At 41.1% G+C, this 23152-nt stretch overlaps 1 protein-coding gene across 1 annotated transcript in view; it reads right to left on the reverse strand.

Moving 5' to 3' along the window:
- Window positions 1–23152, reverse strand: part of SHC4 (SHC adaptor protein 4) — a 136634-nt gene that overhangs the window by 6791 nt on the left and 106691 nt on the right. The window contains exons 8-10 of the mRNA XM_088839590.1: window positions 21644–21815; window positions 19542–19602; window positions 10398–10577 (exon numbers count right to left, since the gene is read on the reverse strand). Coding sequence (XP_088695716.1) covers window positions 10398–10577; window positions 19542–19602; window positions 21644–21815 — 413 coding nt within the window. The remainder of the gene's footprint in view (window positions 1–10397; window positions 10578–19541; window positions 19603–21643; window positions 21816–23152) is intronic.

Raw genomic sequence — 23152 nt, forward strand, 5'->3', positions numbered from 1 at the left:
GAGCAATCAGGCAAGAAAAAAAATACATCCAAATCAGAAAGGAAGACATAAAGCTGTCTTATTTGCAGGTGACATTATATACAGAAAACAATAAAAACTCCACCAGAAATAAAACTACTAGAATAAACAAATTCAGTTAAATTACAGGTTACAAATTAATACACAAAAATTAGTTTCATTTCTATCCACTAAAAGGAACCAGAGATCAAATTGCCAATATCTGCTGGATCATCAAAAAAGCAAGAGAGTTCCAGAAAAGCATCTATTTCAGCTTCATTGACCATGCCAAAGCCTTTGACTGTGTGGATCACAATAAACTGTGAAAAATTCTGAAAGAGATGGGAATACCAGACCACCTGACCTGCCTCTTGAGAAACCTGTATGCAGGTCAGGAAGCAACAGTTGGAACTGGACATGGGACCACAGACTGGTTCCAAATAGGAATAGGAGTATAGGCTGTATATTGTCACCCTGCTTATTTAACTGATACGCAGAGTACATCATGATAAACGCTGGACTGGAAGAAGCACAAGCTGGAATCAAGATTGCTGGGAGAAATATCAATAACCTCAGACCTCAGATATGCAGATGACACCACCCTTATGGCAGAAAGTGAAGAAGAACTAAAGAGCCTCTTGATGAACGTGAAAGAGGAGAGTGAAAAAGTTGGCTTAAAGCTCAACATTCAGAAAACTAAGATCATGGCATCCCGTCCCATCACTTCATGGTAAACAGATGGGACACAGTGGAAACAGTGGCTGACTTTATTTTTTGGGGCTCCAAAATCACTGCGGATGCTGACTGCAGCCATGAAACTAAAAGACACTTACTCCTTGGAAGGAAAGTTATGACCAACCTAGACAGCATTTTTAAAAGAAGAGACATTACTTTGTCAACAAAGTTTCATCTAGTCAAGGCTATGGTTTTTCCAGTAGTCATGTACGGATATGAGAGTTGGACTATAAAGAAAGCTGAGCGCTGAAGAATTGATGCTTTTGAACTGTGGTGTTGGAGAAGACTCTTAAAGAGTCCCTTGGACTGCGAGGAGATCCAACCAGTCCATCCTAAAGGAGATCAGTCCTGGGTATTCACTGGAAGGACTGATGTTGAAGCTGAAACTCCAATACTTTGGCCGCCTGATGCAAAGAGCTGACTCATTTGAAAGGACCCTGATGCTGGGAAAGATTGAAGGCAGGAGGAGAAGGGGACGACAGAGGATGAGATGGTTGGATGGCATCACCAACTCAATGGACATGAGTTTGGGTAAACTCCAGGAGTTGGTGATGGACAGGGAGGCCTGGCGTGCTGTGGTTCATGGGATCACAAAGAGTAGGACATGACTGAGTGACTGAACTATACACTATATAATAAACTATTATACAGAGAAATTAGGAAAATAACCCCATATACAATAATGTCAAAAAGAAAAAGATACTTAAGAATAAATTTAACCAAGGAAGTGAAAGATCTGTACACTGAAAACTATGTCACTGATGGAAAAACTAAAGACACCAACAAATGGAAAGAAATTCTGGGCTCATGAATTAGAAGAATATTTTTAAAATGTTCATACTACCCAAAGCAATCTACAAATTCAACAGAATCCTTATCAAAATTTCAATGGGATTTTTCACACAAGAACAGACAATCCCCCAAATTTGTATGGAACCACAAAAGATCTCAAATAACCAAAGCAATCTTGTGAAAGATGGATAAAGCTGAAGGCATCATGTGTCCTGATTTCAAACTATATTACAAAGCTGTAAGATCCCCCGGAGAAGGGAATGGCAACCCACTCCAGTATTCATGCCTGGAGAATCCCATGGACAGAGGAGCCTGACAGGCTACAGTCCACGGGGTCACAGAGAGTCAGACACGACTGAGCAACTAACACTAACAATATAGTAGTCAAAATAGTATGGTACTGGCATAAAAACAGACAGATCAATGGGACAAAACAGAGAGACAAGAAATCAATCTACACATACAGGGTCAATTAATTTCTAACGAAAGAGCGAAGAACACACAACAGGGACAGGATAGTTTTTTCAGTAAATGGTGCGGGAAAACTGGACAACCACATGCAAAAGAATGAAACCAGATGCCTATCTTATACCATTCACAATAATCAACTCAAAATGGATTAAAGAATTTTGCACCTAGTCTTATGTCCCTGGGTATGTTCCAGTGTCTCCTAGTTCATACTCTATGATAACCTGAATAGAATTTGTATTGTACTGTTGTGTGAAAATTATATAAATCTTCAGTTCAGTCGCTCAGTTGTGTCCGACTCTTAGCGACCCCATGAATCACAGCACGCCAGGCCTCCCTGTCCATCACCAACTCCCGGAGTTCAATCAAACGCATGTCCACAGAGTCGGTGATGCCATCCAGCCATCTCATCCTCTGTCGTCCCCTTCTCCTCCTACCCCCAATCCCTCCCAGCATCAGAGTCTTTTCCAGTGAGTCAACTTGTCGCATGAGGTGGCCAAAGTATTGCAGTTTCAGCTTTAGCATCAGTCCTTCCAATGAACACCCAGGATTGATCTCCTCTAGAATGGACTGGTTGGATCTCCTTGCAGTCCAAGGGACTCTCAAGAGTCTTCTCCAACACCACAGTTCAAAAGCATCAATTCTTCGGCGATCAGCTTTCTTCACAGTCCAACTCTCACACCCATACATGACCACGGGAAAAACCATAGCCTTGACTAGATGGACCTTGGTTGGCAAAGTAATGTCTCTGCTTTTCAATATGCTATCTAGGTTGGTCATAACTTTCCTTCCAAGGAGTAAGTGTCTTTTAATTTCATGGCTGCAATCAGCATCCGCAGTGATTTTGGAGCCCAAAAAAATAAAGTCTGACACTGTTTCCACTGTTTCACCATCTATTTCCCAAGAAGTGATGGGACCAGATGCCATGATCTTCGTTTTCTGAATGTTGAGCTTCAAGCCAACCTTTTCACTCTCCTCTTTCACTTTCATCAAGAGGCCTTTGAGTTCCTCTTCACTTTCTGCCATAAGGGTAGTCATCTGCATATCTGAGGTGATTGATATTTCTCCCGGCAATCTTGATTTCAGCTTGTGCTTCTTCCAGCCTAGCGTTCCTGATGATGTACTCTGCATATAAGTTAAATAAGCAAGGTGACAATATACAACCTTTATGTACTCCTTTCCCTATTTGGAACCAGTCTGTTGTTCCATGTCCAGTTCTAACTGTTGCTTCCTGACCTGCATACAGGTTTCTCAAGAGGCAGGTCAGGTGGTCTGGGATTCCCATCTCTTTCAGAATGTTCCACAGTTTGTTGTGATCCACACAGTCAAAGGCTTTGGCATAGTCAATGAAGCAGAAATAGATGTTTTTCTGGAACTCTCTTGCTTTCTCCATAATCCAGTGGATGTTGGCAATTTGATCTCTGGTTCCTCTGCCTTTTCTAAAACCTGCTTGAACACCTGGAAGTTCATGATTCACATATTGCTGAAGCCTAGCTTGGAGAATTTTGAGCCTGACTTTACTAGCGTGTGAGATGAGTGCAATTGTGCGGTAGTTTGAGCATTCTTTGGCATTCCCTTTCTTTGGGATTGGAATGAAGACTAACCTTTTCCAGTCCTGTGGCCACTGCTGAGTTTTCCAAATTTGCTGACATATTGAGTGCAGCACTTTCACAGCATCATCTTTCAGGATTTGAAATAGCTCAATTGGGATTCCATCACCTCCACTAGCTTTGTTTGTCATGATGCTCTCTAAGGCCCACTTGACTTCACATTCCAAGATGTCTGGTGGTTCATGGTGCTTTTCAGGCCTACCATATCCTTCTAATTTTCTGAATATTCATTCCGTTAATTTTTGAGAGTTTGATATTGAAACTCCAATTAAAAATCTTAATTTATCTATTTAAAAATTGTAATATATAGTAGAACCATATGTAATTTTGTTCTATATTTTCCAAGTCTCCTGTAAATGTGTTATCATACTTTCATAATTTAAAAAGTAAAAAAGAAAGAGAAAAAAATGGATTAAAGATTTGAACATAAAACCTGAGACCATAAAACTCTGAGAAGAAAACAAGGAGTAAGCTCCTTGACATCAATCTTGGCAATGGTGTTTAGATTTGACACCAAAAACAAGGGCAACAAAAGCAAAAACAAACAACTGGAACTGCTTCAGACCAAAACTCTGCACAGTAAAGGAAACCATCAAAGAAAAGGCAACCTACAAAATGGAAAAAATATTTGCAAATTATCTATCTGATGAATTAATATCCAAAATATATGAACACATGAAATTCAACATCAAAAAATAAACAATCTGATTTTAAAATGGGCAGAGAAACTGAATAGACATCTTTCCAAAGAAAACACACAAATGGCCAACAGGTACATGTAAAGGTGCTCAGCATCACTAATCGTTAGGAAAATGCAAATCAAAACCACAGTGATATATCACCTCACACTGGTTAGAATGGCTATCATCAAAAAGATAAGAGATAAGTGTTGATGAGAAAAGAGAGCCCTTGTGCACTGTTGGTAAGAATGAACATAAACTGATGCAGCCATATGGAAAATGGAATGGAGGTTCTTCAAAAACAATGTTTTTTAAAAAACTGCCATATGATCTAGCAATTCTACTTTTTGGTATACATCATCTGAAGGAAAGGAAATCATTATCTCAAAGAGTTATCTATATCCCCATGTGCACTGCAGCAGTATTTACAATATCCAAGACATGGAAATAATATTAAGTATTCCGCTGGCAGATGAACAGATGAAGTAAATACACAGTGGGACATTATTCAGCCATAAAAAAGAAGAAAGTCTTGCTAACTGCAACAAGGATAGACCTTGAAGGCATTATGCTAAATGAAATAACACAGAGAAAGACAAGACACTATGTGATCTGACTTGTATGTGAAATCCCAAAAAACAGAATTCACAGAAACAGAAAACAGATTGATGACTGCCAGAAGCAGAGAGTGAGGGATGGGCGAAATGGTAAAAATGGTATTATCTTACAGTATGTAAGACAAAGGAAAAACTACATGTCTATTAAGATACATTACAAAGCCACAGTAATTCATACATAGTAATCAATATACTGGTAAACAACAAGTGGGCCAGTATAAAAAGTAGAATAAAGGCCCAGAAAGAGATTCCCATATATATGAGGACTCTAATAAAATGGAGAGTGGCCTTAGAAAATAAGAAGATGGTTTAGTTAATGTAGTTTAGAAAATTAGATCACTTAGATAAAATTAAGCTAGAGCCCTATATCTCATAGAAAATATAAAGTTTAGGTGAAATAAATAATTTATTTGGAAATAAAACTACAAAAGCAATAGAAGAAAACATAGCACAAGCTAGATAAAGAGGAGGAAATTTTAAAAGAGTAGAAGGAAAATATAATAAAGATAAAAATGGAAGTCAATGAAACAGAAAACAATAAAAAAAATAAAACCTGATTCCTTTGGAAAGAGCAATTAAATTAATAAATCTCAAAACTGATCAAGAAAAAAAGAACACAGAAATTACAAATAACAGGAAAGAGAGAAGGCATCCTTCAGGCAATAAAAGGACAGTGAAGGAGTATTATAAGAAATTTCACATGGAATTGACTCTAAATGGATAGAGTGAAATCCTACTAAGTTTTTAAGGAAGTTACATTGCAAAAGAAATCACAGTCCCTTTTAGTATATGTCTTTTTGCCCTCTAAAGCAAACTCCAATCTCTCAAGTCCACATCAATAGGAAATAAGCTGCAGAAGTGGTGAAACCCCAAGAAAGGCACTTTATACCACATCTACTTTAGATGGATATGCGAAGGATAATAGCAGCAACAACCCAGATGACAGTGGACATGGAGATTCTCTCTATAATGCTGAACCAGTCCAAGGAAATCTACTTCTCCACTTCTAGCTCAGGGAGTCTTCACGATTACTGCCTGGCAGGATTATCACGTCATGTATGGATGTGAGAGTTGGACTGTGAAGAAGGCTGATCACCGAAGAATTGATGTTTTTGAACTGTGGTGCTGGAGAAGACTCTTGAGAGTCCCTTGGACTGCAAGGAGATCCAACCAGTCCATTCTAAGGGAGATCAATCCTGGGTGTTCATTGGAAGGACTGAAGCTGAAGGTGAAACTCCAATACTTTGGCCACCTCATGCGACGAGTTGACTCACTGGAAAAGACTCTGATGCTGGGAAGGATTGGGGGCGGGAGGAGAAGAGGACGACAGAGAATGAGATGGCTGGACGGCATCACCGACTAGATGGACATGAGTTTGAGCGAACTCCAGGAGTTGGTGATGGACAGGGAGGCCCAGCGTGCTGTGATTCATGGGGTCGCAAAGAGTCGGACACGACTGAGCAACTGAACTGAACTGAACTGATGGACCAGTGATTTACAGTCTGAGCTACCAGGACTCTGTCTGCAATGCAGGAGACCCGGGTTCAATTCCTGGGTTGGGAAGATACTCTGGAGAAGGGCTTGGCAACCCACTCCAGTATTCTTGCCTGGAGAATCCCATGGACAGAGGAATCTGGTGGGCTACAGGTCCAGAGGGTCACAAAGAGCTGGACATGACTGAAGCGACCTTTTTTTTTAATGGACAAGTGACTGCTGTGTGTTTTATTTGCTTCCCTTTGGTGAATGTGGATTTTTATCGCGGCTATTCTTATTCCTCTTATTCCTTAACTTTGGATGTCGAAGGGGGCAGACAACTTGGCAAATAGGATCCCCATCCAGTCTTGACTGAGAGGACTTCACCATCACCCACATGTCACAGACTTTAGGCAGGATACTGTAATTATTTGCTGTATTTGCAAGGTTAAATGTTCTATGTGAAAATAAGAGCTCATGGATATTTGAGTGGCAGAAAGGCGTGCTGTGGCAGGGACAGTTAATTGTGTATCAATATCTATTCTCCCTTTCATTACATTATGGAATTCCTTATTTTTTTAGCTGGGCACATGACCACCCAGCTAGAGTAACATGAAGCTAAGTATGGCCCCATGTCTAAGTTCTGCCAATTGCAGGTTAAGAACAAATGAAGTCTGCCACTTCTGGGTCATGTCCTTTCTTTACTTCCCACTGGTTGTATACAGATGTGATGGTGAGAGTCTGAGCTCTTAGACTAAAGATAGAGGAACTTAGACCAAAGCGAAGTTCTTAGACCAGAGATGGAAGCCAGTGTTGAGATTGGCAAGGCTGTTCTACCAGTCCTCTGCCATCTATCCTTGGGGCTATTGGGTAAAATAAATAAACTTCAGTCCTTTTACACTATAGGATTTAAGGGTGATTTTTTCTTATGGCAGCCAAGACTGAAAATAATAAAAAATAAAGTTTCAGTACGAATGATTTCCTTCTGCCCTGTTTGATCAGAATAAAGATTACGTCAGAGCTTTTCCAATAGCGGTATGACAGGATGAACTGAGAAGCCCTGAAGGCATTTTTAAGATATAATAGGTTCTTGTCTCTGCATTTGTTTTTGTTTTGTTTTAGTGAACTAATTAGTAACTAATCTGGGCAAGGAAGGCTAAGTATGCCTAAAGAAGCTAAAGAGGATTTCTGAGGAAGGAAGGAAAGAAACAGGAGGAAACATTATACAGGAAATGTTAAAAGGTGTATTTAAGACATTCTGCACAAAATTATGTATAAAGTTACCCTTACTCCATCTTGCTGTGGTGGTGGTTTAGTTGCTAATTCATGTCCAACTCTTGTGACCCCATGGGCTACAGCCCACCAGGCTCCTCTGTCCATGGGATTTTCCAGGCAATAATACTGGAGTGGATTGCCATTTACTTCTCCAGGGGATCTTCCCAATCCAGGGATTGAACTCAGGTCTCCTGCACTGTAGGCAGATTCTTTATCAACTGAGCTACCAAGGAAGGCCCACTCCGTCTTACTAGATTTTCTTAAATCAACATTATTTATACTTTTGGAGTTAAATTTTTTTATTTTGGAGGGACTGATGATATACTGAAATTAACCTCAAGAAGGTAGCAAGAAATCCAGGAGGGCTATGGTATATTAAATTCTCAATGGAAATAAAGAGTGAGAGAGGACCAGAGACCTAAATTATTAAACATGTTGCCATGAAGGTAGGGAGAGGGAAAAAGGATGAAAAAGAGAAAGGGACTGGAATCAATGAAAACACATTTTGACGTTATAATTTTGGACAGAACAAACCTTATTTACTTTCAACTGATGATAGGAATGTTGTTATGCATTAATTTTGCCTTTCAGATTATTGAACTGCCTATGAAAAAGGCCAAGTTTCTTTGCTTGAGTTGTAAATGATGGAATATCCCAGATCACCTAATTTGGACCACTCACTAAATGTATTTTCTAATACAACACTGTTGCTTTGATAAGTCCATGAAATGGAAGCTACTGAGTGTATGCTCTTATAAAGTTACTTTCAAAACCTTAGGTCCAGAAACTTTTTTCAAAACACTGTCCCTCTAATAGGACTTCCCTGCTGGTGCAGTGGGTTAAGCCTCTACCCCTCCAATGCAGGGGGCATGGGTTTGATCCCTAGTCAGGGAAGTTCCACATGCCATGGGGTGTGGACAAAAATAAAAACACCATCCCTCTAATATGTGTTACGTTATCCACACAGGCTACTCAACATTAAACAGTTAAAGTCACTGCAGAAAGCTGAATTCATCGCATATCCCATCATCCATGGCACAAGATGCCCTCTGTGGTGGACATGGAGATGCACTACCCAGATCCCCCTTCAAGGAAGGACCAAGTACCCCAAGTACCCCAGATCCCTTCAGGGTCTCCCTCAGCTGCAGAGAGTTGTTTGCCCAATGGCCTACCCTCCCTCACGGGTCCACAGCCAAAGACTGAGATAAGTGGGGCTAAAAAGGCCCTGCCCTTGGGTCCAACATGGAACAACACTGATGGGCCCCCGTCCTCTCCATACGGTTGGCTGAGGTTTTGTCAGGCCTGCCTGGTTGCGCCACCTCTCCCTCTGCCCAAGCCTGCTTTCTTCCCCTCCATTCCTGTACTGATCCCAATAAAGATCCTGCATGTCCAGCTCCATCTCAGAGTCTGCTTCCAGAGAACCCAAATGGGTTCTTTCACTGCCAAGAGTGATCTTGGAAAACTTGCAAGAAGACAGCTCACTTGGCACCTGGACAGTAATGGAAACCTTTGTCTCATTCTAGAGAGTTAAGGTGGTCTAGTGAAGCCCAGCCTCAGCAAAATTTCCTTTCAAATTCCATTCTGTTACTGCAGCCACATTAGCTGAAAAGTTACTCTTGGCAGTTTAGAGCTACTTCTTGGGCTAGTGAAAGAACTTTCTCAGTGACTGGTTCTCCATCTTTGGAGTGAGCCAAATTTGATACCAAGTTAATCTCTGAGTTCAATAAGCTTCAGTTTTATGAAAAGCATTTGTTTATTTTTCAGCTGATTATAGGCTTTTGATGTGTTTTGCTTTTATTTATTTATGCTCCTCTTTATAGATTTATCCCTGGAAGCAATCTGGCAGGAAAATTATGTTTGTCTTACTGTATTTAATTCATAGTATACAGTTGAAGAAAGACGTCATCTTATTTTAGCGGTATATAGATGACTTACTAAAGGTTTTTGCAATGAATAAAATTAACATCATCACTAAAACAGAACTGAAATAGAGGTCATTGTTCCTCATGCAAGCAAACATGACCTCTTGGCTTTGACAATCGTTCCCAGGAAAAGCACACAGCAGAAAGCAAAAATTGGGAGTCGATTCAAAGTGTTTGAAAAGATGATTCAAAATCAAAGTTCTCAAACATTGAAATTCATAACATCTTTACAAAGTTCTAACCTATATTAACTGTGATGAGGGAGGGATTGAGATAATAAAGAATTTTTTTAACTCCCTGAAAAATGAGGCTAAGGAAAGAGCACTTTAAAAATGAGAGACAGTAAACTAAACAGTGGCACCCAAAAGATATGCTCAAGTCCTGACTCCTGGTACCTGCAAATGTGACCTAATTTGCAAAAGGGGTCCTTGCAGATGTAATTAATTTAAGGATCACCAGATGAGATCTTCCTGGATTTCTGGCCCACCTATAAGGGAAAGGCGCTATCCTATAAGAGAAAGGAAAGGGAGCCTTGAGACATGGGGGTAAAGGCCAATGAAGACTGAAGCAGAGATTGGAGTGGCATGTCTGAAGACAAGGAATACCAAGAATTGCTGGCAGCCACCAGAAGCTAGGAGATGGGCATCAAACCAGTTCTCCTCCAGAGCCACAGGACGAGCAGAGCCAACCCTGCTGCCATCTTGATTTAGGACTTCCGGCTTCCATCACTGTAACGGAACACATCTCTCCAATTCTAAGACACCCAGTTTAATGGTAATTTGTTACAGCAGCACAGGAAACTAATACAGGCAAAGAGCAGCCACTTACTCTCCTGGTGCCATGGACTCCCCAGTGGGTGAAGTGAGCTTTGATTTCCAGCAGGGCCAAGCGTGCTTCGAAGAGCCTGTGTGTTGATGTAGCAGGGGTCATCGAAAAGACCCACCCGACACGAGTGCTTCATCAATGACGCCTCTCGCTGGGACTGCACCCCTCGCTCGTGTACATTACCTGTAGTGAGTAAAGATCACTGTATGGTGTTTTTGCTTTATAACCAATAAATAAAATCATGGCTGAGTCCAGCACTGAGAGGAAGGGAAAAGCCATGCCCATGCCATGCAAGAAATGAATATTAACCTGGAGATTTGACCTGTAAAAATAAAATAACAACCAGTCTTTGAGGGAAAGCATCCTTTCTTGGCCTCCCTGCCCCTCCCTGCCTGTCCCTCAGCTGACCCTTTGCTTCAACAGCAGACAAACCACGAAAATGTGAAGAAGAAACAGCCAGGGGGATAGGGGTGCGGGGAGGGGGGGGCGGGAAGGGAGCTGACTGTCCAGCTAACAGCACAAACCCACAAATGACACTGCTCAGAGTTGTAGCCCTGGAACCAAGAAAACTGAACATACCATACAGAACTTGAACATCTACTATTTATTTAAACAGCTTTTCAAAAGACTCATTACTTAATTTTAAATTATTAACCGTGAGAAGTCTTTCTTCCCTCTTTGCCAAAGTTTTGTTTCACCAAGCTCAGCCCTGCACCAGCTGCTCCTGTTCATTCTGTCATCTAATGGAAAGAACTCGCCCATCAGGTTACCTCCTCCTTTCCCTTACTCCTTTCTCCCCTCCATCCTATTTAATACTTGTGGCCAAAATGATCTTTTTACAACTAAAAATCTGATCCTATTTCTCAGAGGTTTAAAAACACATTCACTGCTTCCTACTGCTCTTGGGATACAACTCAGACTCTTCAACAAGCCAGACCCTGCTCCAGGGCGCCCAACTCCCCTAGCACCCTAGTTCTCCTATTTCTGCACCTGCTCACACTGGGCTTCCTGCAAAATAATCCCCACTATAAGGCCATCTTCTCTGACATGCCCTTCCCTCTCCTTCCCCATCACCCTCATCCTTAGGTGAGGTCAGTTTCAACACGTCTTTCTCAAGAAAGCGTTCCCTGACCTTCTCAGACTAGACAATGTCTCTCTGCTTTCCTCTGAAGCCTGTATCACAAGAGTAATTTAACTCTATTCTGCTATTTCTTAAAATCTGTACTGCCTCTAGACTGCATGTTCCATGAAGACAGAGATCCTGTCTGTCTTCTTCACAGCTGCAGCCCTTGCCTCTAGCACATGCCTGACACACACTATGACATCAACAAATAGTTACTGAATGAATAGATAATTGAACCTTATTTCACTACCCAATGGCATGAAGTAATTTGTACCACTCTACTGGTCCTGTTCTGAGACTGCCAGGATAGAATGTTCTTGAAGAAATGAACTGTGAAGAAAGCTGATCGCCGAAGAATTGATGCTTTTGAACTGTGGTGTTGGAGAAGACTCTTGAGAGTCCCTTGGACTGCAAGGAGATCCAACCAGTCCATTCTAAAGGAGATCAATCCTGGGTGTTCATTGGAAGGACTGATGCTAAAACTGAAACTGCAATACTTTGACCACCTCATGTGAGGAGTTGACTCACTGGAAAAGACTCTAATGCTGGGAAAGGTTGGGGGCGGGAGGAGAAGGGGACGACGGAGAATGAGATGGCTGGATGGCATCACCGACTCTGTGGACATGAGTTTGAGTGAACTCCGGGAGTTGGTGATGGACAGGGAGGCCTGGTGTGCTGTGATTCATGGGGTTGCGGAGAGTCAGACACGACTGAGCGACTGAACTGAACTGAACTGGTCCTGTCCTGAGACTGCCAGGATAGAATGTTCTTGCTTTTCTGTTTAAACAAGTACATTTATAGCTCTGGTCATATGTATACAACATTCCTGTGAGACTGCACCTAGAAAAGTGACATTAAGACTCCATTGTCTCACTTAAACAACATCAGTCCTTCCAGTCAATTAAACCCCTTTAGGGGACCAACTTCACACTGGATTTCACATCTTAGTGAATAGTGCTACGACTCTTATATACAAGTATGGAAACCTAAGAACACAACAAATAGGGGAAGTCCAGTCAAGACTAAAGCACTACTACCTGATCCTCCTTTGTTCCTGTCTGTCCAGTCCTTACCCATCACCCTGTCCCATGTCTTATCCATTAATGGGATATTCTGAGGGAGGAGTGGGATTTAACAGAGGAAGGGGCAATAGGGCACCTTGTTTCTCTGCTGCCTGTACATATGACTGTTTCTATTTGCTTGCTGCTGCTGCTAAGTCACTTCAGTCGTGTCCGACTCTGCGACCCCATAAACGGCAGCCCACCAGGCTCTGGCCACCCCTGGGATTCTCCAGGCAAGAACCCTGGAGTGAGCCATTTCCTTCTCCAATGCATGAAAGGGAAAAGTGAAAGTGAAGTCGCTCAGTCAGGTCCGACTCTTAGCGACCACATGGACTGCAGCCTACCAGGCTCCTCCATCCATGGGATTTTCCAGGCAAGAGTACTGGAGTGGGGTGCCATTGCCTTCTCCGTTCTATTTGCTTAGTTAAGTGGATTTATGAATTAGGTGATCCCGTTTAAACTAAACTTTCACAAATAGCTAAAATACTTTCACAAGTAGCTAAAAGATTACTGCAAGGAAATCAAGGACTGAAGATCATTCTTTTACTGGATAAAAGCACCTATTAGATCGGAATTTTGGCTTCCAAACAGTTAAAATTATCAAGACTAAAATGTGGATTTATGTCTATTTCATCAGTAATGCTCTAGATGTACACTGGGCCTTGAGATAACTATCTAAAGATGGTATTCAGCCACTGCAATTAGCAAATTTTTTTAAAAAAAATGTCTGTTGCTAACTCTAACTGAAACTTTCCATTGTTGTGTATTTTATGCATAATATGTTAGTATAGAGAACTTGTGCATGATTGAATTAATATCTACTTAGGAGTGCCTGCTCATAGAAATTTACTGAAAGTGGAATGTGATCAAAAGTGTAAAAGGTCTGCTTCTAAACTGACATGAACCTGGGTTCAGATCATCCCAGTGGCCCCTCTTACTATTTGTGCAACCCAGGGAAAGTTTCTTAACCTCTCTAAGCATCAGTTTTCATATCTGTAAAATAAAGATGCTGGATACACATCAAAGAAACCAGAATTGAAAGAGACACATGTACTCCAATGTTCATCGCAGCACTGTTTATAATAGCCAGGACATGGAAGCAACCTAGATGTCCATCTACAGACGAATGGATAAGAAAGCTTTGGTACATATACACAATGGAGTATTACTCAGCCATTAAAAAGAATGCATTTGAACCAGTTCTAATGAGGTGGATGAAACTAGAGCCTATTATACAGAGTGAAGTAAGCCAGAAAGAAAAACACCAATACAATATACTAATGCATATATATGGAATTTAGAAAGATGCAAATGATAACCCTGTATATGAGACAGCAAAAGAGACACAGATGTATAGAACAGTCTTTGGGACTCTGTGGGAGACGGTGAGGGTGGGATGGTTTGGGAGAATGGCACTGAAACATGTATATTATCATATGTGAAACAAATCGTCAGTTCAGGGTCGATGAATGTTACAGGATGCTCGGGGCTGGTATGCGGGGATGACCCAGAGGGAGGATAAGGGGAGGAGGGAGGTGGGAAGGGGGTTCGGGAGGGGGAACTCATGTACACCTGGGGCGGATTCATGTCAATGTATGGCAAAACCAACCAATATAATATTGTAAAATAATTAGCCTCCAATAAAAATTAAAAAATTTTAAAAAGAATATAAAAAAAATAAAATACATTATGAAACTTAAACTAAAGAATGTGGGTGAGCCCCTCACTGAGCACGGTCCCCACCTTGCAGCAGGCATTCCTCTCACTGCTCAGCTGGGTGTTTATTCACTGATGCTGGGCCTCTGCACACGACCCTTGTATCTGGCCGTAACATCCTTGCCACCCATTTCTTGACCTAACTCCTATTTGTCCTTTAAGATTCTGTTCTGAATCCCACTCTTCCAGGAAGCCTTCCACAGTCCTCCCTACCTGTCCCCATCCCAAGCTGGGTAAGGTGCTACTCCATAATAAACTGTAGGGCTCTGTTTACTTCTCTGTCTTCCCCTTACAACTGCAAATTCCTTGAGTCCCGAGGAGAGACTAGAACCCATCTATCCAGGTATCTTCTTCATTATCAATGTCTGGTATGAAGCAGGTCAAAAGAAAAATGTCTGTCAGCTGAATGAACAGATGACTGAATGTCTACTCAGTTTCTTTCTTACAAAATGTGACCCTACCACATCCTGAAGACCTCAAGTTAACCTTTAGCATAGGGCGCTGACTCATCTGCCCCTCAGAGAGCACTGGCATGAGCTGAACACATTAAGTTTACCATCCCACAGGCTTACACAAAAGCACCAATGTCTGTATAGTCTCTCTTAAAAAAACCACCATTCTTTTTTTCAAATGCACCATTATATCTAAGTCAGCAAAGTGGTCTTAAATTAAAAAAAAAAAAAAACTCACCTCATGCCCAAATTTAAAATCTTCCTAGGGTAAAGTGTGTGGCTGATGAGAGCTTAACTACACATGCCAGGCATTATGCATTCCAAAAGTTCTTTGTGCCAAGTATTACTCTGAGAAACTATCCAATCCGCCAAAGAGAAGATTTGTGGCAGAAAGTAAATACATACATAGTGTGTATACTGGACTTACCAAAGTGTTAAAGTGAAAGCCCTCAGGGTTTGTGGGAATTTAACATCTTTTTGATTAAAAATATCAATATTTTCATTTTAACTTGAAGGCTAGGGAAACAGTATGCTATTTTGTTAATTATTTTTTTTCCACAAGGGAATTTATTATTAAGGACAGGGTCTTTTATACATCTGGCAATAAGATAATTAACTCCTTCAACAACAAGAAGCCTACTGCAGTACTTATTATACACCAGAATTCAAATTTTAAGTCAATATTTAAATAAATATATTTGATTTAAAAAGTCAAAATTTATTTAAAATATTTGAATTCAGTTCAGTTCAGTCGCTCAGTCGTGTCCAACTCTCTGCGACCCCATGAATCACAGCACACCAGGCCTCCCTGTCCATCACCAACTCCCGGAGTTCACTCAAACTCATGTCCACAGAGTCGGTGATGCCATCCAGCCATCTCATTCTCTGTCGTCCCCGTCTCCTCCCACCCCCAATTCTTCCTAGCATCAGACTCTTTTCCAGCGAGTCAACTCGACGCATGAGGTGGCCAAAGTATTGCAGTTTCAGCTTTAGCATCAGTCCTTCCAATGAACACCCAGGATTGATCTCCTTTAGAATGGACTGGTTCGATCTCCTTGCAGTCCAAGGGACTCTCAAGAGTCTTCTCCAGCACCACAGTTCAAAAGCATCAATTCTTCGGCGATCAGCCTTCTTCACAGTCCAACTCTCACATCCATACATGACCACGGGAAAAACCATAGCCTTGACTAGACGGACCTTTTTTGGCAAAGTAATGTCTCTGCTTTTTAATACGCTATCTAGGTTGGTCAGAACTTTCCTTCCAAGGAGTAAGCGTCTTTTAATTTCATGGCTGCAATCAGCATCTGCAGTGATTTTGGAGCCCAAAAAAATAAACTCTGACACTGTTTCCACTGTTTCCCCATCTATTTCCCATGAAGTGATGGGACCAGATACCATGATCTTTGTTTTCTGAATGTTGAGCTTCAAGCCAAACTTTTCATTCTCCTCTTTCACTTTCATCAAGAGGCTTTTGAGTTCCTCTTCACTTTCTGCCATAAGGGTGGTGTCATCTGCATATCTGAGGTTATTGATATTTCTCCCAGCAATTTTGATTCCAGCTTGTGCTTCTTCCAGCCCAGCAAATATTTGAATAGGTGTCTCCCAAATGCTTACATATTAATCTCTGGGAAAAGTCATTAAAAACTATTTGCTATTTTGGCAACTCCTCTTAATTTAGAGACTGGTCATGAATTTCAGATCACTTTTAAACACATGCCCAAGTCATCACAGGCCCCAAGACAGGAACCCTTGATTTCTGGGTGTCTGCAGATGAAAAGACTATCTAGTTAGTAAAGTCCTTACTGCCACAATAGGAGGGACTGATACCTGTCATACCTGTCATGGTCCCCACAGCAGAGGTTGAGTCCCTCGATCCCACCAAGGGCTGAGTGGCTAAGGTCTGGGGAAATGGCGTCACAGTACTCTGGTTCCCACTGGGAGTTAGAACCTGCTTTTCTAAGAAAACAAAACGGTAGCTCAGTGCTTTTCAGGTGAAGAGGATATCCAGCTGGAGGGTTTTTTTCAAACTATAAACACCATCTGTCACCTCCCCAAGATTCTGAAAGGTTCCCAGCTATGAACTGTTACCTTAGGGCCACCAAAAAGGAAGACAGTGTACTGAAGCTGGGATCAGTCGTAGACTACTCCACAATCAGAGTATAACTAAAGAACAGATGCTTACAACAGAATTTCCTATTGCTGTATTGATCATTGCTGCTGCTGCTAAGTCACTTCAGTCGTGTCCGACTCTGTGTGACCCCATAGACGGAAGCCCACCAGGCTCCCCCGTCCCTGGGATTCTCCAGGCAAGAACACTGGAGTGGGTTGCCATTTCCTTCTCCAGTGTGTGAAAGTGAAAGTTAAGTCGCTCAGTCGTGTCTGACCCTTAGCGACCCCACGGACCGCAGCCTACCAGGTTCCTCCATCCATGGGATTTTCTAGGCAAGAGAACTGGAGTGGCTTGCCATTGCCTTCTCTTGTATTGGTCATTACAAAATATATACTCAAGTTTTAGCACAGGAAACCAAAATAGCAGAACATGGTCACTTGTCCAGGAGACAGCCATCATGACTAAAATTAATTCTATGGAAAAATAGGTTCCAGGCTCCAAATAAATGTTTATTACAAAAGTCTGTTCTTGAGTTTCGATCTGGTAATAGATTAGGGCATGTATAAAGCATGAAAGAATAAGGGTTTACACTGTTTGTTGATTTAAAGGAGACATAAAACCAAGATAAACAGAAACAACAAATTAGATTATATGACAAGGATATAAAGGATTTCTTTACAAAAAGAAAAATCTTGAGTAAAGTTGAAATAGCAGTGCTCTAGGGGGAACAATACTTCAAAAATGTAAAATAAAAATCAAGGTGAGAGCTTTTGAGGGAAACAAAAGAAAGAAAACCTTGCCCCTTTTTTTCTGATGGTAGCATTGTGATTTAGCACATTCAACATCATTCTAGAAAGATTGAGGATTTTCACTCAGTGAGTTCCCCTAGAAGCCAGGTGGCTGAGATCAGAAGAGCGTGCCATGACGACTACATAATGGAGAGAAGGGAGATGAGCTGGGAAGAGACATACTGGGGCAGGGAGAAACATTCTGGAGTTCCACGGGACTCTGACCCAGATCCAAAACTCACCTCTGGCTCCCCCTGTACTCTCTCCCTGCGGTGATCGAAGAAGTGGTCCTGGCACACTTAGGAACTTCAGTATTCATTTATACTTTCCTATCCCTCCTGCTCTCTCTCCCGCTCCCTCTCTGGGCCCCCACTCACCCGCTCAGGTCTTGTTTGGTTGTCAATTCCGTAGGGAGACCCTCTCTAGTCCTCCAGATTAAGTTAGGTTTCCCTGTTATTTGTTCCTGCAGTATCCTGGGCTTTGAAATGCTCATCATATTTGCAAGCACTGGTTTAAGGTATGCCCTCTGGCTACACTGCAAACTTCATGAAAGCCAATTGTGTCTCCACTCCTAGTACTAGCTCAATGCCTGACCCACAGAGGTCCTGATGATCACCGAGTGTGTTGTTGGATAAATGAAGAACACGGAATGAGATAAAATAGGACATGGAGCTATTTCAAAGTGAGCTTCAGCACAGGTAGAAAATGGATACGACAGTACAAAGCACATGTGGTATGCTCCTGACTATTAAATCCTAGGTCAGGAATTTCCAGAGTAAAAGAAAAAAGGAAAGAACAAAGGAATTGCAGCTCCTAGAGAACACAGGTTTAAAAATACATTTACACTTGATACTAATTTAATTTGCTTTTAATCTTATTATTAAGAATGCATTCAGAATTTTAAGTAAGTTTAAAGAATGGCATGGAATTTTAATTTCCATCAGAAAGAACCATGTTTTTAAAAATTTAAAATACGACCTCAGTTCTTAACTCCTATTATTTTGCAGGGTAGAGGAAAGTGAAGATCATAGTGGTACCAAAATTCTCATGTATCCCTACTGATTAATAATTAATAAAATTAATGGATTACATTGAAAAAATTCTATAAGAAACATGAAAAAACCCATGGAAGTAAGAGACTACCTTCTAGTTGGCAAGCTGCCGCTAATTTGAGTCCCTAAGCGTAGTTATCCAGCTCTATCCTCCACTGCATTATTTATAATGTCCAGTTATCTTCTACTCTAAAGTGCAAAACTTTCCTTCCCAAAGAAATACTTTTAACAATTTATAAGAATAAAATGACTAGCAGTAGAATGTTTTAATGAAAATACATTTCCAACGTGATAGTCTATGCCCTACAATCGTGTTGTGGAAGAGTTGTGCCCAACGCCAATTATCATGTGCAGTAATAAGACATTTAATGCCCTGGCAAGTTATGGGGTGTATAAACTTCTAATTGGGACTCTCACATTTCAGATCTCTTTTTGTTCCCTTTGCCAAGCAGAAATAAAGCTTTTCTCTTAATCCTAATGGATTTGACAAGCATCAATTTTCATATTAGCTTACTGTCTGATATTCTTTGAAGTGGAACTCTCTTGAGTTGTGAGTAGAGAAATCACCTTTCCGGTGAGAGAGCTTTCATGATATTCAAAGCAGTGAAAGGCTCCATAAAGCAGAACTGTAGTGTGGAAGAGTTCACAGGAGCAAGCGAGAACCACAGCTTTCTCACTGACACACATGGCATCCTGAGCTTTTCAGAGTGTGGGAAGGCTTCTCAGAGTGTTTGGTTTTATACACCTGACTTTCCCATGAAATATTAAGAGCAAGGGCCACACACGATCACATAACATAAAAGGAATAAGAAGTGTGGCAGATAGGGGAGTGCAATTGTACCTACCTATGGCCCTGCTTTGTTCCAGACAGTTCTCATACATGCTGCTGCACTTGGAGTTTCCAGGCTGTGTGAACAACAAATTGTGAAACATTTACAAACATAGTATAAGTTCATAAACTTGCAAAAGACACATAAAGCTCCCAGCAGAATTTAGTAGAAAACACCACTTTCTAACACAGGAAGTGAGATAAAGTGAGAAAAAGAAACTGATGTTTTGAATGGGAAGTATAGCCTCCTTTCCCAGTGAATTGTTTTGGAGCTGCAAAGGTGGGTCTGATTAGGGTTTGGGGGTCATAACCGTAAGGTCTATACCCTGAGGGTTATTGCTGCTGCTTGGGAGGTCACATTCCAAGACTCAATCCAAGCTCAGCCAGAAAGTGTGATTTCCAGGACACTTGAACAAACAGTGGCCATTTAGCAAACTTTTATCTAACTGTGAGTTGGCAGATTGGAGCCCTACTCTACTGAGGTGTATGCCAGACTCACTTTTCATCATCGAAAAATCTCCTGCTATCAAAGGCTTCAATTATCCATATACACATCTCTCTTTAGTAACAGTATGGGATCCACTGACACCTTTGAGAAGGGCAATATCTATGCTTTAGAAAGATTAATCCATCAGTACCACGCAGGAGGGTTTAAGGGAATGAAACTGGAGACAGAGAAAGGGTCTTCAGGGTCACCTGAGAAAATCTGAACCAGAACTTAGAAAGATGCAATAGGAAAGATATAGGCCAAGTAGATTCAAGATATTTTCATGGTAGGATCCTAGGTCTTGAAGACTGAGTTGATATATGGTCTAAAGTGTGAGAAAACAAAAAACTGTAGGTTAGTGAAAGAATAGGAATGCCACTAATAAACTTGAGCACATCAGGAGAGGAATCTGGCTTGGAGTTAAGGTAAAATGCTGAGTTTAGTCAGCATTTAACAGCATTTAAACAGCTGGAAAGGCAGGTATGGCTGAAGACAAAGAAGTTGGTGGAGTGTATACACAGGTGGCATGTCAGAGGAAAATCCAGGGCCAAGGGCAGAGCATTGGAAAGGGAGTCCATGGCAGTAAAGCAGATGCTTGGTTTCACAGGGGTGGGCATGCAAGAAAACAAGATCAAAAAAAGGTAAGATGCAACTTTCTTTGAAATGCATCAAAAATAAGAAGGATTGATGGATGATGGCTACATAGGACGACAGGGCAAATAGAATAAAATTATAATCATAGAATCTAGGTGGTGAGTATTCATGTGTAATTCTTTCAACTTTTTTCTATGTTTGAATATATTCATAATAAAATTTTAGAAAACAAGAAAAAGAAAAGCAGCAACTAAAGATGCAGAATGAATGACACAGGGAAATGTTTTAGAAGCTAACAGAAAAGGTCTAAAAAAAGAAGAGAAAGCCAACAGGTATCACACATTATAGACAGATTCAAAATACTGAAGGAAATAGATTTAGCAATTAAACTGACAACCAAACGACCAAAAAACCACTGGTGAGCACTGTAAAAGAAATTACTATCAAGCTGTCAAGCAGAGTTCAGATTTTGGAAGTGTAGTGTGGATGTGAATGCAGAAATACAGTGCTTTCTACAAGTTTGTGGATGAAAGGAAGATGACAGGGAGGTAGGACATTATTAGATGGGTTGGGGGAGTACATGTTTATCTGCATACAGAAGAGAAATAACTGGTATACAGAGAAAAAAATAAAGATGGAAATACAGATTGATGGACAGAACAAGGGCACAGTGTTGGTGGGAGGGAATAGGGTCGGGAGCTCGGGGGAAGGATTAGCTGTGGAGACAGTAGCTAGGGAAGAAAACCAAGGAGAACATAGGAACACTTGGCAGACAGGGAAGGATGAAGTTGAGGATTACACGTTGGACCGTCCTAGTCTTTCCAGAGAAGTAAGATGTGAGGTCACCTTCTGAGGATGAGGTTGGGGGATTAGGAGTAAAAGTTACTTAGCACTGGCTCCGACAATGATTCATTCTCTGGCTCTGTATTGAGGAAGATGATATCTTCTGTAAACTAGCATTTGGAAATCCTCAAATTAAGGTCAGTGATAGGACAGGATTGCATTATTAGCGACAATAGCAATAAACTCTTACTTACCAAATAGCACAGCTTTTCACACCGTATGGGGCAGTAAGCCATTTGTTCTGTAGCTTGAACTTTGATCCGCACATCTGAGACACCCCCTGCAGGTGGCTGCTTCCCCGGGATTTCATTATAATACTCATGATCTTCTCTCTCCTCAGCATGGCCATCAACAGGCACCTCCTCGCTGTAAGGGAAAAAAGGATCCGCAAGAGGCTGGGTGGGAATTCATATGCTGTAGGGGATGCAGAGAGATCAGAACCATGCAAATCACCCTGAAAAACTTTTTGTGCTTTAAGAGTATAGCTGTGCTTAAGTGATGTCAAACATCTGGATAGAAGCAACCAGATGGCTGAATTGTTTAGCTTTCTGTAGACAATCAAAGTGGGGTAAGCCAACAAATAGTGCCATGGGTGATGCTTTCATGTCTCCTCTCAGTGATAAAATATGTACATATACATATATATACACTAACTTCCTGAATGTAGGTTGTTTTTGTCAATCGAATAAAAATACAAAGTTTTCCTTGAATTCTTCAGCCCACTTTCACTGCAGCATTTTGGAAATACTTTTGCTCAAAGAAAATTTAGATACTGAGCAGAAGGCCTGGCTCAGTTTACTATAAACCAACAAGAAAAAAAAAAAAGTACAAGAGCTATGGCCAGATATCTTGTCTGCACAAATCTGGAGTATATGTGATTCATAAAGAAATATGAGAACCATATGTGGCAAGTGGGTAGATTCATGTAAACATGCATTGTTTTTAAGAAATAGGGCAAAAAAAAAACCAACAGATTTTTCTTCCAAACTGGAATTAGTCAAAAGTTTCTTATGAGAAAGAAATAAATCAAATCCATTTGGACTGAGTTGACTCTACTGACAACCCACAGCTTTGTTGGGTTCATTACATGTCAATGAAAAGACAGCACTAAAATGCAAAAGCCACCCTAGAAAAAAATTCAATATCAAGGCCTGCTGGTAGCCCTTCTCCTTTGCCGTGCTAAACCACCTCTGAGAGGAGATCTCCAAGTCTGGTGTTTGTTGATACACAAAATGATAAATTAGGGGGGGTTCCAGAAATGCATTTACAAGTGTCCAAGAATTTTATTTCTTGGGTATGAATTCTGCAAGCCAGGGACCTCACTGCATTCAACACGTGGTAGAGTCTGACAGGACTGAAAGGGTTCAGCTTTCACTGTGGACTTTCTGTGCTGCAGACAGGACAACCCGAGCCCCGGGTCACATCGTGCTCTACCCCTTGGTCTGGCTGGAGCTGAGCTATCTGCACTACACACCAGCAAACAGGAGCTCCTGCTACACACATTTAATTCTTAGGATTTTGTTCTTTCTTAATTCTTTTAACTGATATACAAGGGATCTGGGGTTGAAACAAACCTGAGAAATTTCTTCTTGCCCATTTTATGACACTAACTAATTAATTCAGAGCTCTGCATAACATCAGAGAAACAGGGTCAACCCCCTTCTCACTTTTAGTGTTTCCTCTAATTCTACTACAAAGCAAGA

This window comes from Moschus berezovskii, chromosome 9 (assembly GCF_049115385.1).
Source record: "Moschus berezovskii isolate FMDL1 chromosome 9, NW_MosBer_1.0, whole genome shotgun sequence".
Lineage (NCBI taxonomy): Eukaryota > Metazoa > Chordata > Mammalia > Artiodactyla > Moschidae > Moschus > Moschus berezovskii.